We start from the raw sequence: 15,391 nt of genomic DNA on the forward strand, positions 1-15,391 counted from the left end.
GAGTAAAAATGATGGACGACATAAAATCTTCAGTGTATTTTTCATGTTTCGTGACCAGGGACCAAAGATGAACTGAACTTTTCCTTGTAAAGGCTAGAAATTAGTAAAGGGTCAAGGCGGAAGTGAATTTCCTCATCTCAGGAGCCAGTAACAGATCGTGACGGCAGAAAGAACACGTCTGGGATGTCTCTGCGCCTTCGGAGTCCTGCTGGCCCTCCAGCCTCTAGGAGGAGCAGAGGTTGGTGCCCAGGAGGGAAACACCAGCAACCTGCCGCCTACAAGACCGTGGGTACCTGGAAACTGTGGAGACCATCTTCCCCCCTGTCTGTGGCTTCCTGGATTCAGAGAGGGGGTGGGCTCATCGTTTCCTTTAAGCTGTTTGCTTAAGTGGAAGCTGTCACTCCTCTCAGGCCAAACTCTCAGGCTAAGCATGTCAGAATGTTGGGAGGTAATTTAAGGGCTGTCAGGTCAAGGGGAGAGACACCCTAAAAAGTCCTCTTCTAAGGGTAACTGCAACAGAGAAGCCCTGCAGCCTCTCCAAGCAGTGGCAGGTGCTGCGAGGAGATGAATGAGCCAATTTTCCAGTGTTCGTGTCGCTGACCTGCCAGATCAGTGACCCCTAAGAGAGAGAAGAAATTGCTCATCTCTGTACCTCATTCTGCCCTTTCTTCCCCCTATAATAGGTGAGTGCCTAAGTGAGCCACTGCTACATAAGGTTAGAGGAACGGGAGAGGGAGAAAACAGCACATAGCTTTGAGTAATTAATGGTCAGTGTCTTAAGAATTGCATAGCGAGACTCCGTGCTAACTGGCAAATGCCCTGGGGTGTTGGCAATCTGGAACGCAAAGCGGGCCTATCCTAAGCTGTGTTGGCACAGCAGCAGCCCAGGCGGGAGGGAAGGTTGAATCCCTCATTTCTCCAAAGCCGGCATATCTCTTTAAGATGCAGGGGTGGGAGAGGAGTCTGAAAAAGTCCCACCATGATGATCCCCCACACTCACTTTGAAGCTAACCGTCCTCTCACAGGACACTCTGTTTCACTGTGAAAGGGTAACCGACTTTTTCAAGGTCACAAGGTAATTGCTGGTAAAATGGCAGAATGCAGGTCTCAGAGGTCTCCCTTCCATCACATACTAATTACCGACCTTGGACTCCCCTCCCCCTGCTATGCCCTGGGGGTTTGGTGTTTTTCCATTTCTTGTGGATCTGAGGAAGTCTTACTACTGAGACCCTCTCTCCCCAGCCCCTTTCAACACCAAAGACACAGAACGGGTTGGTTCTGACCTTATTGAGTTTGTCAGGGGTGGCAGCCACATGTAATTCAAACAGGAGCTCTGTAAGCATGCTAGCAAATTCTTCGCCCTTTTCTTCCAGGCCTAGAAATAGAACATGACAGAAGTAAGCAGCGTGATTTATTTATTTTTCATCCTTCAGAATGTGGCAGCTCCCCTGACTTCGCAGCCTGTACTCAGGATAGGCTGAGAGGCTGTGGCAGAGTGCCCTGAGGCTTCCTGGGAAGATGGATGTCAAGCCTTCCATCAGCGAGCACGGCGGGGAAGCAGCAGGCTGCCTGGAGAGGGCTGCCAAGGCCTAGCTGCAGGCCTCTGGCACCTGGGCACCCCAGGTTGACTCAGAGACAACACAGGATAGGAAAGACCTTGTATATTTGGGACCACAGCTAGAGTGGCCACAGCTAGTCGCTGAAAGAATGAATGAACAGACGTAGCACTGTGTCAGGCCTCTGATGCCTGGTACTCAGAGTGTGGTTGTGTTTTATACGGCAACTCTGACGGTACCCAGGGTGCCCTGCTGAGGAAGGCCTCAGGGCCAAGTGAGCAGGATTCTCAATGGGGTGTGGACTCTAATGTAACACCATCTCTCTGGAGAAATTTCTCAAAGTTTTCTAGAACGCCTGTGTGGGGCTATAACACTTTTAACCACCTGTTATCTCAGAGTGGAAGCTATCTAAGGACAGAGAAGAGTTTAACTTATCCCTAACACAGCGTCTGGAGCATAACAGGTGCTAAGGAACATATTATCTGAGTTGATAATCTGTTAAGCTATCGTATGACGTATAACACAACAATCATATAATATCTGTTATATGCTGTAATTGTATGCCATAAAAGTAAGTATGTAAAAAAAAAATATTCCCAGTAAGCAACAGAGATCTTTAAAAGCCACAGTCTCATTTCTCTCATTTGTAACTTCAAGACAATGCCATCTTAAAGTTTCCAGTGGGTGCTGAAGTATTGACTTGATAATGGGTTCATTAGCCTCCTGGGGGTGTGTGTGTGAAAGCATCAAAGCTGGGTCTGACTGGATGAGTGAAGAAGCTCACAGCAGAGGCTGGGTGTACCTCTGGGGAAGGCTAAGCCAGGTGGAAAATGTTGTTCCTAACACTTGCCTGGATATGCCAGTTTCAGGTTTATAGGAAAACAGTTAATGGGCAGCTCATAAAGATAGCTAGCCTGGCCGTTGGGTTTGTTCAAAATGTTTCTCTTTGATACGTTTATTGTAATCTATATTCCCACAAGGGAGACCAGCTAATAAACAAACAGATAAACAAAACATTTATGTCAAGTGGCAAGTTTTATGGAGAAGGATAAGCCATGGGAGGATAGGGTAGCTAGAACTTAGAGTCTTTATTACAAAGTTTTTTGTCTTTATTTATTTTGTTTTTATGTATATGAGTGCCTGCTTGCATGTATGTATGCATACCATGTGCATGCCTGGTGCCCGCCGAGGCCAGGGGAGGCCGGAAGAGGATGTTGGGCAGATGGCTGTGAGTGTAGTTGGTGCTGGGAACAGAAGCCAGGTCCTCTGCGAGAATAGCAAGTGAGTTTAGAAAGTTTAAATAAAAGGTGCTATATTCTAATCGTGCTTTCCTAAACTCACATGTCAACACCTAATCATGAGGGTGACATCGTTAAGAGCTGGGGCTGTTGGTCATGAGCACAGCATTCTCATGAATAGATTAGCATCTTCTGAAGAGCCCCCAGAGGGTGGCTGGTCCACACCCACTCAAGGACACAGCTACAGGATGCCCTGGGACCCAGAGATGGACCCGCCCTGAACACCAGATCTTCCAGCACTTTGATCGTGGACCTGCTTCGGAACTGTGAGGGGTGAGTTCCTGCTGTTTGGAAGGTACTGCATGCTGTTTGTTACGGCGGCCTCAGCAGGCCAGGCTAGGAGGGAGGCCGGGAAGAACTCAAGCATATTTCAAGGCTGGAGCCTCTGGAAGCACGTGTGTTCTGATTTGGTGTGAGTTCCCCCCAGATACATTTAGAATCGGTGTGTTCGTGTCAGCGTGGCCATCATAGCTCGCTTACACAAACCTCCCAGGTTCACACACAGTTCTCGTTGTTGGACTCGGCTCATGTAGTAACTAAAAACGGAAAGAGGGAGCTGGGGGCACAGCTGAGAGAGAGGACAGCCTCGAGGTCAGGGGAGGAGTGTTCTAGAAGCTCAGCGGTGGCAGTAAGGTCCAGCAGGGACCAGGCCTGTCGAGGTCAGGGAACAGTAAGAAGGCCGGTGTGACTGCAGTGAGCGAGGTGTGTGGGCTGGGGGACAGAGGCCTTAGTTCAGGATGGAGAGGAAAAGGCTTTAACCAGGAAAGTGTTCTTTTGCCACCGTAATGTAGTTCGCAGAGGGTGTGGGTACAGAAAAACAAGCTTCCTACATAGTGATGCCTGAAGAAAGGTGAGAATGAGACTCCATTAGCCAACTGAGGGGAGGCTGGAAGGGAGTGAGGAGGAGGAGGAGGAGGAGAGAGGGAGATAGAAGAGGAAGGGAGGTTCTTCCTGGAACTGCCTGGCCTCCTGCATTCTGTGTGAGGCTGTGCTGCGGGGCTGAGGCCTGCGGCTGGGTTCCACTCCTTAACCTGTCTCGTCAGCTTCCTTTTCCCCACTCTGTCAACTGGGATGTAAGATCCACCCTCTGTCCTTCTGTTAAGTTTTATTTTGTACTTGTAGAGGGTTGCCAGGGTCTTACTCATGTTCAGCAAGTATTTCTATCACTGAGCTACACCCCAACTCTGTCCTTCCCTTTTCAGTTACTACAAGAACCAGATACAAGATTGAATTGTTCTGCAAAAATGAAAAACTTCCTAAGTGAGTTGTTATGCGCCACACTGACATGAGCACACAAGATTAAGTGCATTTGCTAGGGCGTGGCAGTAAATCAGGGCACAAGTGCCTCGGAGGCCCCAGCTTTCAAATGCGCCTCAATAACGTATGCCAGTAAATTTTAGCATGTATTTCAGGGGGAAAACCACCAGAAAGAGATGAAAACAGATGATAATAAATGTTGCAACAAAGACTATTACTGCTCTTCTCAGTCTGTATATATGGCCAGGAGAACGTCCCTCAGGCAATAAAAGCAGAAAATGGACTGTTAAAAGTCTCCTCACAACCATGGTAAAGCAGAGAGGCTTGGCTGCATGATGAGGCACATTGTCAAAAAGACAGGCGTGTGAACCACGAGCCAGTGTTACTCAGTGTGCGCGAGCCCCGATATTAAATTTACCTGGAAGATGACAGTTTGTATTATACTTCCTGAGACAACCAGCTAAATTATTTAGTTGTTAGAGGTTTGGGGGAATATAAGTGCACTTATAAGGAAAAACAAAACAAAACAATGGTGAAAGTGCTTAGATTTCTGCCAGAATTATGCTCTTGGATTTGTTTTTACTTCACGTCCCGTTGATAAGATTCCTTTCCTTTTGGGGGGAGGGGGTAACCCCTAGGTCTTCCCAGAGCTGTCACATTCTGTTGTGGATGGGGTGGATTTAACAGCCCCTCTGCTCTTCTCTCCCTGTGCCTCATTAAGTGTCTGAATGACATTTATTTATTAAATTAAGTTAATGAAAATTAATAGTGTTTTGATCATCTGGAGATGCCCTTTAGGGAGAATGAATCTATTACAGGAGATAATAGCCTTTTGTCATAAAGAGAAAGACAAATTTACCACTTTTTCCCTTCCAGACCCCAAATTTTTATTTTTCTTAAAATATGATATTCAGCACTTGTGTGTGTGTGTGTGTGTGTGTGTGTGTGTAAAACCCCAAGTCCTCAATTTACTGAAGGAGGCTCTATATTTAAATGAGAACACATCACATTGCCTGTGGCAACATCTGGCAGTTTGGTTTGGCAGTACTGAACCCAGTTTCCCGCCCCTCCCCCCCAGGAACAGCACAGATAAACAATGTAATACTATTTCACTTTACATTTGCAACATGTCTCTGATGTTTGGAAAAATATGGAGTTTCCGTGTGTGTGTGTGTGTGTGTGTGTGTGTGTGTGTGTGTGTGTGTGTGTTTGCATGTGTATCCATGTGGGTGTGGATTCATCTGTAGGTGTAGTTATTATTTTTTTTCAATTTGTTACAGAGTTTGGTTTTTTTTTTTTTGTAGGTGTAGTTACGTGAGCCCATAGCACATGCTGGGAGGCCAGACAACACTGGTTCAGGCTCAGGGACTCTTCACATCTTGTTTGAGACTGGGGCTCTCACTGGCGGGGAGCGTCAACTAAGAGGCCAGAGGCCAGGCTAGCTGGCCCACAGGCTGCCTCTGCCTCCTCTCTTCATAGCTGACATTACAGGACTATGTCATCCCATTCTGGCTCTTGTTTGTTATACGGGTTCTGGGAATTCAAACTCGGGTCCTTACACTTGGAAGGCAACCACTTTATCGGCTAAGCCATATCCCCAGCCCTGGAGTCCCTTCTAAAAATCCTTTCCGAATGACAGAGCCAGTAGGACCAAGATCTAACTCAAGTATCACGCACGTACTTAAAGAATGGCCTGATGGCGTGATGGTTAGTGCTAAAAGGACCTCTATAGGTTTATTTTGGGTCCCCAATGTGACTTGCATCTCCTCTAACAGCTAGTGTTTTAGTTTATTTATAAGAAAAAAAAATCAGGTTGACATCTTTGGTGATTTTTATAGAAACATATAAATATTCAAAAAGATTATCCCCAGTCACCTCTTTGATACTGGCCCCTTTCTACTTTTCGGTATAATTAGTTCTTTTATTTTGATGCAATGAGCATAAATCTCATTATGGCGAAGGCACAAAGATCAGGATGTGGGGTTAAAGGGGCAAACAGTGATTAAACAGGTTTTGAATGCACGAGATAATTTGCCCTGAGCCTTGAGTCTGAGCTTTGATTAAAGGTCTATGACGCGCCTGGGAACACACCGCTTCTGCAACTTCTGGTGACAGTGTGAATGCTTATTAGCGGTACTTGGCATGGTGAGGAAATGACAGGAACGACAGCGAAGCTGCAGCTTCCGCCATCTTCCCAACCTCTCTAGTAGTGTGCTGACACACTAAATAACAATAACGCCAGCTAACGTATGTGAGCAGTTCTGCATGCCAGGATCTGTGGTGTGTATTTTTATGTATGGTGTTTAATCAGAGCCCCACAGCAACCCCCAGAACAGGCAGCATCGTCTCCAGGATGTAGTGAGGATATACCTTTCTGCCGGGTCATATAACTTGTTCAAGAAATTTATGAAGAAGTTTCCAATGGGCTTTTCTGTGTCTGCGGTTGCTCTGCCCCATTGGCACCTGTGGTGTGGTGCCCACTACTGCCATCTGTAGGAAGGCCCCACACATACACAGCAAATGCTGGACTCCATTTCAGTCCCAAGTGGATGGGCCAATGTACCATGGGGCATGGCCAACTTTGAGAATATTGTTTCCTGTCTTAAAAGAAGCCTTGCTTCTCTTAAACAGGCTCCCTTGGGTTCAGGTGACTTTTGAGAGGTGTGATGGCTTGGAGGAGAACAGCCCCCATAGGCTCAGGTGTTTGAATGGTGCCTCCAGTTGGTTAAACTGTTTAAGAAGGATTAGGAGGTGTGGCTTTGTTGGAAGAGGTGTGTCACTGGGAGGTGGCTTTGAGGTTTCAAAAGCTTATGCTAGGCCCAGCCACAGTCTCTCTCTTTCTCTCTCTCTCTCTCTCTCTCTCTCTCTCGCTCTCCCTCCTCTCTCTCTCCTCTCTCTCTCTGCCTGCAGATCAGGATGTAAGTTCTTAGCCACTGCTCCAGCACCATGCCCATCCACCTGCCTCCATGTTTACCACCAGAAGGGCCATGGAGAGACCCTCTAAAACTATAATTAAATGTCTTCATTTATAACTTGCCTTAGTTGTCGTGTCTCTTCACAGCACTAGAAAAGTAACTAAGACAAGGGGGATGTGTATACCTCCCTCCCTCCATGACCTTCAGACACATCCCCCAGGGGGCACTCGGAGAAAATGGCAGCAGCACAGTCAGAACTGTACTTTGTGTGAGGTGATGGGAACTGGCTTTGGGGCCACAGATAGTGAGGCAAGGACTGCGCTGCGAGCCTCCCAGCCTCCCACACCAAAACTGTGCGGTTCAGGTGGGGGGTGGGACTCCTGCAAATACACAGTTCACACACACAGAGACTAAAAGGAATAACAGAGTTATGCTTGCACACCATGGTCACCAGTCATGTAAACAACATCCAATGTATTGTGCCACACGTGCTATAGCCATGCGGGCCTGGCACACTCTGCCCTCTGTCCACTGGAGCTTTACATTTGTTTGTGCTGCGGATGTGCCAGGGACTGTGCTGGACACACAGAGGGGATGGGGTTCTCTCTCAGTAGAGAGGGGCCACTCTTCACTGTGACCTGCCCTGCTGTCCCCACAGCTGCTCAGGCAACGCAGGAGGACCCTGGATGAATGAGACCCGCCGTGTTCTAAGAGCGGCCTCTCAGAAGCTGTATGCTAGGGCCCATGCCCTGGTTTACCTTGCTGTTGGTTATTTCTCTTTACCTGGTTCTTCCGGATCTGCTTCATTCTCTGACTCCTTGGCTACGAAGACGTCTTTGATAGAAATTAGGTCATTTTTCAAGAGTTCCAGCTTCTCTCCATCCAGTGATGCTAAAAATGACTGAACCTGCAAGAAAGAAAGAAAGAAATAGGTCAGTTTAACCGTCGTCTTTTCTTCTCATGAATAGCATTTACATACAACTGTCATAACCTAAGTGAGTGAGCAGTGGTGTGGGAGGTAAAGGGGGGGGCAGAATCAGGTCATTTTACCAGGGGCTTGGATCTAACACACACACACACACACACACACACACACACACACACACGTCCACATATATACTTATTAGACATGACTTACACTGAATTTACAAAAATGTCCAAGACACATTTTCCGTTCCTAAAATCTCATTGTCTAGAGCAGTGGGTCTCAACCTGTGGGTTGTGAGCCCCTTTGAGGGGGTCACATGCCAGATACTTACATTTGATTCACAGCAATAGCTGTGGATTACAGTTATACAGTAGCAATTAAATAATTTTGTGGATGGGGTCAACACAACATGAGGAACTGCTAAAGGATTTCAGCAGTAGGAAGGTTGGGAACCACTGGACTAAAGGAAGGAAGCCCAAAACAGCTAGTATCCGTTATAAGGATGTGCGGGAAGAGCACAGCAGCATCACAAGGAGGGAAGAGTCACTCTGCCTTGGGGAGGTAAGGGGCTGTGCATGGAGAGCTCGGGAGAGGAGGCTGGGAGTGGACAGACGCCACCTGCTCACTGCGGGAGTCTCTCTTTTCATAGTACCCTCTGCACACACTTTAGAACAAGTACAGATGGCCAACCATCCTTGAAGATTAATTTACATTTCCAAATCGGTCACAGGTCATGAACTATCATATCAAAGATGAGGTGTGACTATAAAGCTGCACGTTTTAATTTTTTCATTCTGTAAATCCGACTCGGGCTCGGGAGGAGGCGCCAGCAGGGCGCTCAGTCCTCCTTGGGACGGGTTTCAGCATCACATGGGAGTAGATGGGCGTCAGGCAGGGCGTCCAGGCGGACAGACTCCACTTTCCCGAGTGTTTGTGCATGTCACTGGGTGATGTGGGCCTGCCCAAGGCTCTGGAAAGAAGCCTGGCAGGAAATCAACACAAACCCCATTAGCCACGCAGTTCGGCAGGCATGTGCCTTGTGCTATGGCCCCTGGCCAGTCCCTCTGGCTTTGGCCTCCTGAGAGCCCTCATTTCACTTGCATGCTCCTGTTTCTTCCTCTTTTTACTCCATTCCACCACAGTGGTGTGGGTTGAATCGTAATCAGATTCGAGAATAACTACAATTAATCCTGCGTTCTTCAACATTTGAGGAGCGCCGACCAACTGCGTGGCACTGCTTGTCCAGGTCACTCGAGGGCACACAGGTGTCTTATACCTCTTCTCATAAAAAAGAAAAAAATGCAACTGAATCTAATTCAAAAAATGGTTACATTTTCACATTTACCATGGATCACACTGGCAAGTCTGGCTTATAATCAATGTGATCCAACATTATTGTTAATTCCTTTGTATTTATTTATTTCTTACTGATCTATTTATTACTGTATTTATTGTCTACTTATTATGCCGCAGTGTGTGTGTGTGTGTGTGTGTGTGTGTGTGTGAACTGCTGCGTTGTCATGTGGGTGCTAGGGTCTGAACTCCAGTCCTCATGACTGTAGTGAGTCCCTTAAACACCGGGCTATCTCTCCAGCACCAGTACTTCCTTCACACCTGGACACAGAACACGTGGAATGTTCCCTTTCCAGACCACTCTCCAGGCTCCTGGGTGGGCCTCTCCCAAGCAGTGCTGAGAGAGGTGTGAACCCAGAGTGGCTCCCGGCAGTGGGCTGCCAGGGAGTGTGGGTGAGGCTGAGATGAAGTGCCTCAGCTACCTGCGCACAGCATCTGAGGTAAAAGACAGCCGGAGACTGAAGGGGCAGCCTGGAGGACGGAACAGAAATTCAGGGAGACTGAGAATTTCAAGGAGGAACTCAGCCTTCCAGGTCAGGAAGAGAGTTTGATGGAGAAGGACAGACCTGAGTTTTTCAATGGCGTTCAAAAGCTCTTTAATGTTTAAGGATCAGTACCTGTGAGGTCGCCAGGTGAACGCCGGGCACTTAGCTAAGTGTGCGCTTCAGACACACAGCGAATGTTCTCTTGGTGTGAGCGTGTCCTGAGCACTTCATGAGATGCATCCATTGAGAGTTAATTTGTAGAGTCATCTGTGGGGGTTTCTATTGTTTATTTTTGAGGTGATAGAGAGTAAGCACATTACCTCCAAGCTACGAAGCCTGCAGCCCTCTCCTTGGTCACTTTCTTTTTCACACATTTATTTCTTTATTTGCGTGTAGAGACTACAGGGCTCACACTCAGGTCACAGTCGTAGTGGTGAGTGCCTTCGCCTGAGGAGCCATCGTACTGGTCCTTGTTTTAAGTTCAAGTTGAATTTAAACAATTTATTTCCAGTGCTGGGGACTGAACCAAGCCTGTGCAAGGTCTAGCCCTGAGCTTTCCCATTGGTCAACTCTTCATTCTTTTTATTCTGAGACAGAGTTGTTAGGTTGTTAACTCTCTCTGTAACCCAGACAAGCCTTGAACTTGAAATCCTTCTGCCTCAGTCGCCTTAGTACCTGGGGATTCAGGCCTATGGCACCAGGCCCATCTAAACTGTTTTTAATTAACAAATGATTACTTGTAGCTATGGGATGCAAGGTGGTGATTGGACATGTGTGCACACTGAAGAATGAGTGTATCATACCAACAAATTCACCTATGAAAACAGTGCCTCACACCATTCTTGTGAAGACGGCTTCGCGTTTATGCTTTCAGCAATTCTGAAATCTTGCCTTTCCATTACATCTCTACGGTGGCCACCATGTGCCATTAGCTGTGCAGTAGACCTCGCTAAGGATTCTCCGCTTGCATTCCTGTTGGGGCCTGAGTACAGGAAGCTGTCTACTGGCCCGGCAGCCCCCCTGGACTGTCACGGCAGCCCCCCTGGACTGTCACAGGACTGAAAAATGACTTCCGGTTTTCACAAAGATTTGCAGGACTGCTGGTGATAGCACCCAGAGATTATCATCAGTAAGTTCCTAAAAGTTCTGCATTCCTCAGTGACTGCGGCAGAGACTTCAGGCTGGGGAAAGGAAGCAAAGCTTGTGGAAACAATGTACGAGGAGAAGATTCGGGACCCCTTGGGGTGTTCTCCTCCCCATGTTAAAGGCTTGGTTCCCAGCTTGGGGTTGCTGAGGGGTGCTGGAAGCTTTGGCGTGGGGGCAGGGAGAGGTGTCAGGTATTGGGGGCTGTGAGACCTTGGTTTATAGTCTTCTTGTCTTTGCTTCCTGAGCCTGAGTGGGTGGTGTCGCCCCACCGCGTGGTGCTCTCTTGCCATATGCCCCAAAGCAACAGAGCCAACTCATCACGGATGGGACCTTGTGCAGCTCACGCCTGTAATCTCAGCACCTGAGAGGCGGAGGCAGGGGGACTGTGTGAGGAAGCTAAGGGTTATTTTGCAGCTGAGGTCTGCTGAGGAACCAGCCAGAACGCAAGCTCTCTGTATTATCAGGGTGGGTTGGGAGGGGCAGTCTCCTCCTGGAAAGTTAATAATAAGAGCGACAGATATTTACAACATGGGAATGCATGTAAAATATAGCCATCAACGTCGTGTTTACTTACCACATGGGTGCACAAAGCAGCAGCCAGCACCCACTGCGCACCTACTCTGTAACAGACATGCTGCTATGAGCTCTTACATGGATTATTTCACTGAATCCCTTTAGGGAGCACGAGGTGGGTTTTATCATCACTGTCATTTCAAGCAGATTGCAGCAAGAGGAATCCAAAAATCCCGAGGCCTCATACTGATGTATAATCCCATAAAGGGCTGATTCCTGACTCAGCTTTCAAGAAGAGAATTTTGTGCTTTGGTGGAAAATTGCATTTTTTACCAAATTTTGGGATTCTGAATGTAGAGGAGCAATTTTACAACTGTGCAAATTGTGGCTGGCTGATGGCACTACAAAGCTCTTCTCTGCAGACACACAGATGGATTTTGTGGGCAGAAGGCAGTCTGCCCCACTGGTGGAAACTTTTGTCTATTTGGAACAATGGTTGACTGTTCTTTCTCTGGTTTTCCTTACAGCTGGTGATAACACCGGCCTGTTTCCCTCATTTAATTAATTAACTAAATAAGATCTTTATTAGGTGCTCATTTTGAATCAGTATGAGAATCACGATTTTTGTCTTTTTGTATCATTAAAAAATTATTCTTCAATAGTGTTTTATTTGCTTCCTTTTTTAAAAAATGGCTTAATTTTTAAGTCATATTTGTATGTGATTTATGGAGGTCACATACATATGGACATATGGAGGTCAGAGGATAAGGTGAAGGAGTGAATCAGTTCTCCCTTTCTACCTTGTATGTCCTGGAGATTGAACTCGGATAGTCGGGCTCAGCAGCGTGTGCCTTTACCTGGTGAGCCACCTCGTTAGGCCTGTTTGTTTCTTTTCTGAGGCAGGGTCTCATGTCGTCTAGCCTTGCCTCCAATCCATAGCAGTTTGTTTTGTTTTCCTCGGGTCATGTGGGGTAGTACGAATGTATAGGGCCATCTGTTTGATAATCTGAATTTCATGGGTTTTTTTGTTTGTTTGGTTGGTTGGTTTTGTTTTTCCAGACAGGGTTTCTCTGTGTAGCCTTGGCTGTCCTGGACTTGCTTTGTAGACCAGGCTGCACTCACAGAGATCCACCTGCCTTTGCCTCCCCGGTGCTGGGATCACAGGTGCGTACTACCACACCTGGCTCTCATAGGTCTCTAAATGGGATCACTTTCAAATAGTTCTCAGAAGGATGATTTTGCCTTTTATGGCCCAGAAATTCTGATAAAGGTGGCAGGTCAAATAAGTAAAACTAAAACTCATAAAATAGTATGTGCTCAATGCCCACAGTTTAATGGAAACACCAGTCACTCTTTTTATATCGGGTAGAATAAAGGCCCAGGCTGGTGAGGAAGCTCTGGTCTGGAAATGAGATTGCCAAGAGGGAAAGGGCCTGGCAGGAAAGTTTTAGAGCTGCCTTTCCTGTCATGAGGAAGGGTAGTGGGAACTCTTGATTTTCTGGCCCTTCTGGGCTGGGTAGAGTAATAGGTTAGTACAGGTTGGAGAGGAAACTGTAGGCAGCTTGAGGGGACAGCAGCCTACACAGCCCGTGAGACCTTTGCATAAGGAAGTCACAAGATGCCTCTTCCCAGTAGTTTCTTCCATGCTAAAGAAAACACACCACCAAACAATGCCATCCAGATGACCCATGTGAATGTACCTTGCTCTCACTCTCATTGGACAGAATTTCCAGAGCCTCCAGGTGTGACAAACCTTGATATTCATCAAACAGCATCCCATAGTGTGCAGTTCTCTCCACCGTGAGCTGCTGCGCCAGCCTCTGCTTCTCCTTCTCCTTGGCCTCTCTCAACATCTGCAGAGACACAGTATTCACACACTAGACACAGCTTTCCAAGTTACCTTTCTGTGTAAGATATGGAGGAATTAGGGAGGACAGATATTATGTGAAAAACCACTTGCATCACTTTGGAATTTCCCAAAAATGATTCTTTGTAAATAGTTGGTCATAGTTTTTCCTCCGTAATCCATGAACTCCCTAGCTCTGGGTAGTTGGTTTGGTTTCCAATACCAACTATAATTTTCCTGTTGTTGAGAGGACCTTCGGTCCAGTTAAAAGATGTTGGTTACTGCCAATGTACATGTGCCACTATTTCGCCCTTCCCCGTGCTGGTCATTGTCTGAGTCCACAGGCATCATAGGAGGGTACATGGCTCCTGTTCCTCGAAAGCTTGCATGGTGCCTTCTGATGTCCTAAGGGAGGAGGTTTGCAGGTACTCAGGAAATCTAATCATCATGGCCGCCTAAACCGAGATGACACCAACAGACATGCTAATGTGAACGGGGGAGCTCGTGGGGCCTCAGCCTTGCAGGAGGAACTTCCGGCGACTAGGAAGTGCTGGGAGTTGGAGAAATAGTCCTCCCCAGGAAAGAGCCCCAGGTTAGGCTATCCAATAACAAATATGCACATAAAAGTAACTTCATACAGACCACACAGGTTGTGTTCGTGTATTTGAGATTATATATATGCATATATATTACAGTAATTAAACACATATACTGTAGTGCAGAAAATAGAGGCCATGAATTTGAGAGAAAGCAAAGGGGTACATGGGAAGGGATGGAGGAAGGAAAAGAAAGGAAAAAGATGACGTAAATGTATTTTAATTTCAAAAAATAAAAATACATTTTAAAAGAATGGTAAAAATAGATACTAGGTTGATACTATTGACTAATGGTTACATATTATTTTCCTTTCCTTTCCTTTCCTTTCCTTTCCTTTCCTTTCCTTTCCTTTCCTTTCCTTTCCTTTCCTTTCCTTTCCTTTCCTTTCCTTTCCTTTTCTTTTTGTAGCCGAGCCACACAAAACAAGCCTCAGAGCAGGATTGGAGAGCAGCACAGAATGGCTTCCTCTGCTTTCCTCGAAGTCTTTCCCCTAAATTCTTTCCTAAATTTCAACACTGACAGGGTTTCAGTGCACGGGGTGTATAAAGTTTTCTATACCAACAGGGTTTCAATGCATGGGGTGTATAAAGTTGAGGCTTTGGTGCCCGATGTATAAAGTGAGGACAAGGTATGGCTGAGGAGAAGATTTTATTGTAGATGTGAGGGAGAGAACAGCCAGAGGCATCTGGAGGAGTCCATAGAAGAGAAAGCAGTAGACTAAACATGGCCAGTAAACTGAGAGGAGAGAGAGGAAGAGAGCAAGAGAGTGAGAATGAGAGAGAGACAGAGAGACACAGAAACACACACACACACACGCACATACACACACACACACACACACACAGAGAGAGAGAGAGAGAGAGAGAGAGAGAGAGAGAGAGAGGAGAAGTGAGGACCAAGAGGCTCAAAAGCCAAGAGTTAAGAGACAAACAAGAGCTCCTGTCACTTTTGGGCATTTTTTCTTTCCTCCCACTATTCCCCAAGACCAATGTTTGGCTGTGAGTCTCAGCTTCTGTTTTGAGGCACTGCTGGGTAGAGTCTCTCAGAGGAAGTGACAGGAGCTCCACAAGAAAAACAAGGCCAACTAACCAGGGCCCAGAGGGGTTTGCAGACACTGAAGCATCAACCAAGGACCATACATGAACTGGACCTAGACCCCTTACAAAGATGTAGCAAATGGGCAGCTTAGGCTTCAAATGGGTCCTCTAGTGAGGGAAGTGGGGACTGCATAGGACAGGGACTCACTTGCCAGCTTTTAGATCACTTTCCCCTGGGGGGGACTGCCTTGACAGGCCACAGGGGAAGAGGACACATTCAGTCCTGATGCAACTTGATGAGCTGGGGTGGATGGGAAAGGAAGCTCCCCTTTTCTGAGGGAAAGAGGAGGGGAGAAAGGAAGGGAGAGAGAGTGGGACTGGGAGGGGTGGAGGGAAGGGGCTACATGAATGTACAGTGAATAAAATAAATAAATGAGAAAAAGAGAGAGAGAGAGAAACA

The 15,391-nt window shown here is 46.9% G+C and overlaps 1 protein-coding gene across 2 annotated transcripts in view; it reads right to left on the bottom strand.

Moving 5' to 3' along the window:
* Fam114a1 (family with sequence similarity 114 member A1) overlaps nucleotides 1–15,391 on the bottom strand; it is a 64,604-nt gene that overhangs the window by 13,061 nt on the left and 36,152 nt on the right. For both annotated transcript variants that reach the window (XM_021640685.2, XM_021640687.2), the window contains exons 7-9: nucleotides 13,152–13,304; nucleotides 7,810–7,933; nucleotides 1,284–1,375 (exon numbers count right to left, since the gene is read on the bottom strand). In XM_021640685.2, coding sequence (XP_021496360.1) covers nucleotides 1,284–1,375; nucleotides 7,810–7,933; nucleotides 13,152–13,304 — 369 coding nt within the window. The remainder of the gene's footprint in view (nucleotides 1–1,283; nucleotides 1,376–7,809; nucleotides 7,934–13,151; nucleotides 13,305–15,391) is intronic.

Source organism: Meriones unguiculatus, chromosome 12 (genome assembly GCF_030254825.1).
Source record: "Meriones unguiculatus strain TT.TT164.6M chromosome 12, Bangor_MerUng_6.1, whole genome shotgun sequence".
NCBI classification, from domain to species: domain Eukaryota; kingdom Metazoa; phylum Chordata; class Mammalia; order Rodentia; family Muridae; genus Meriones; species Meriones unguiculatus.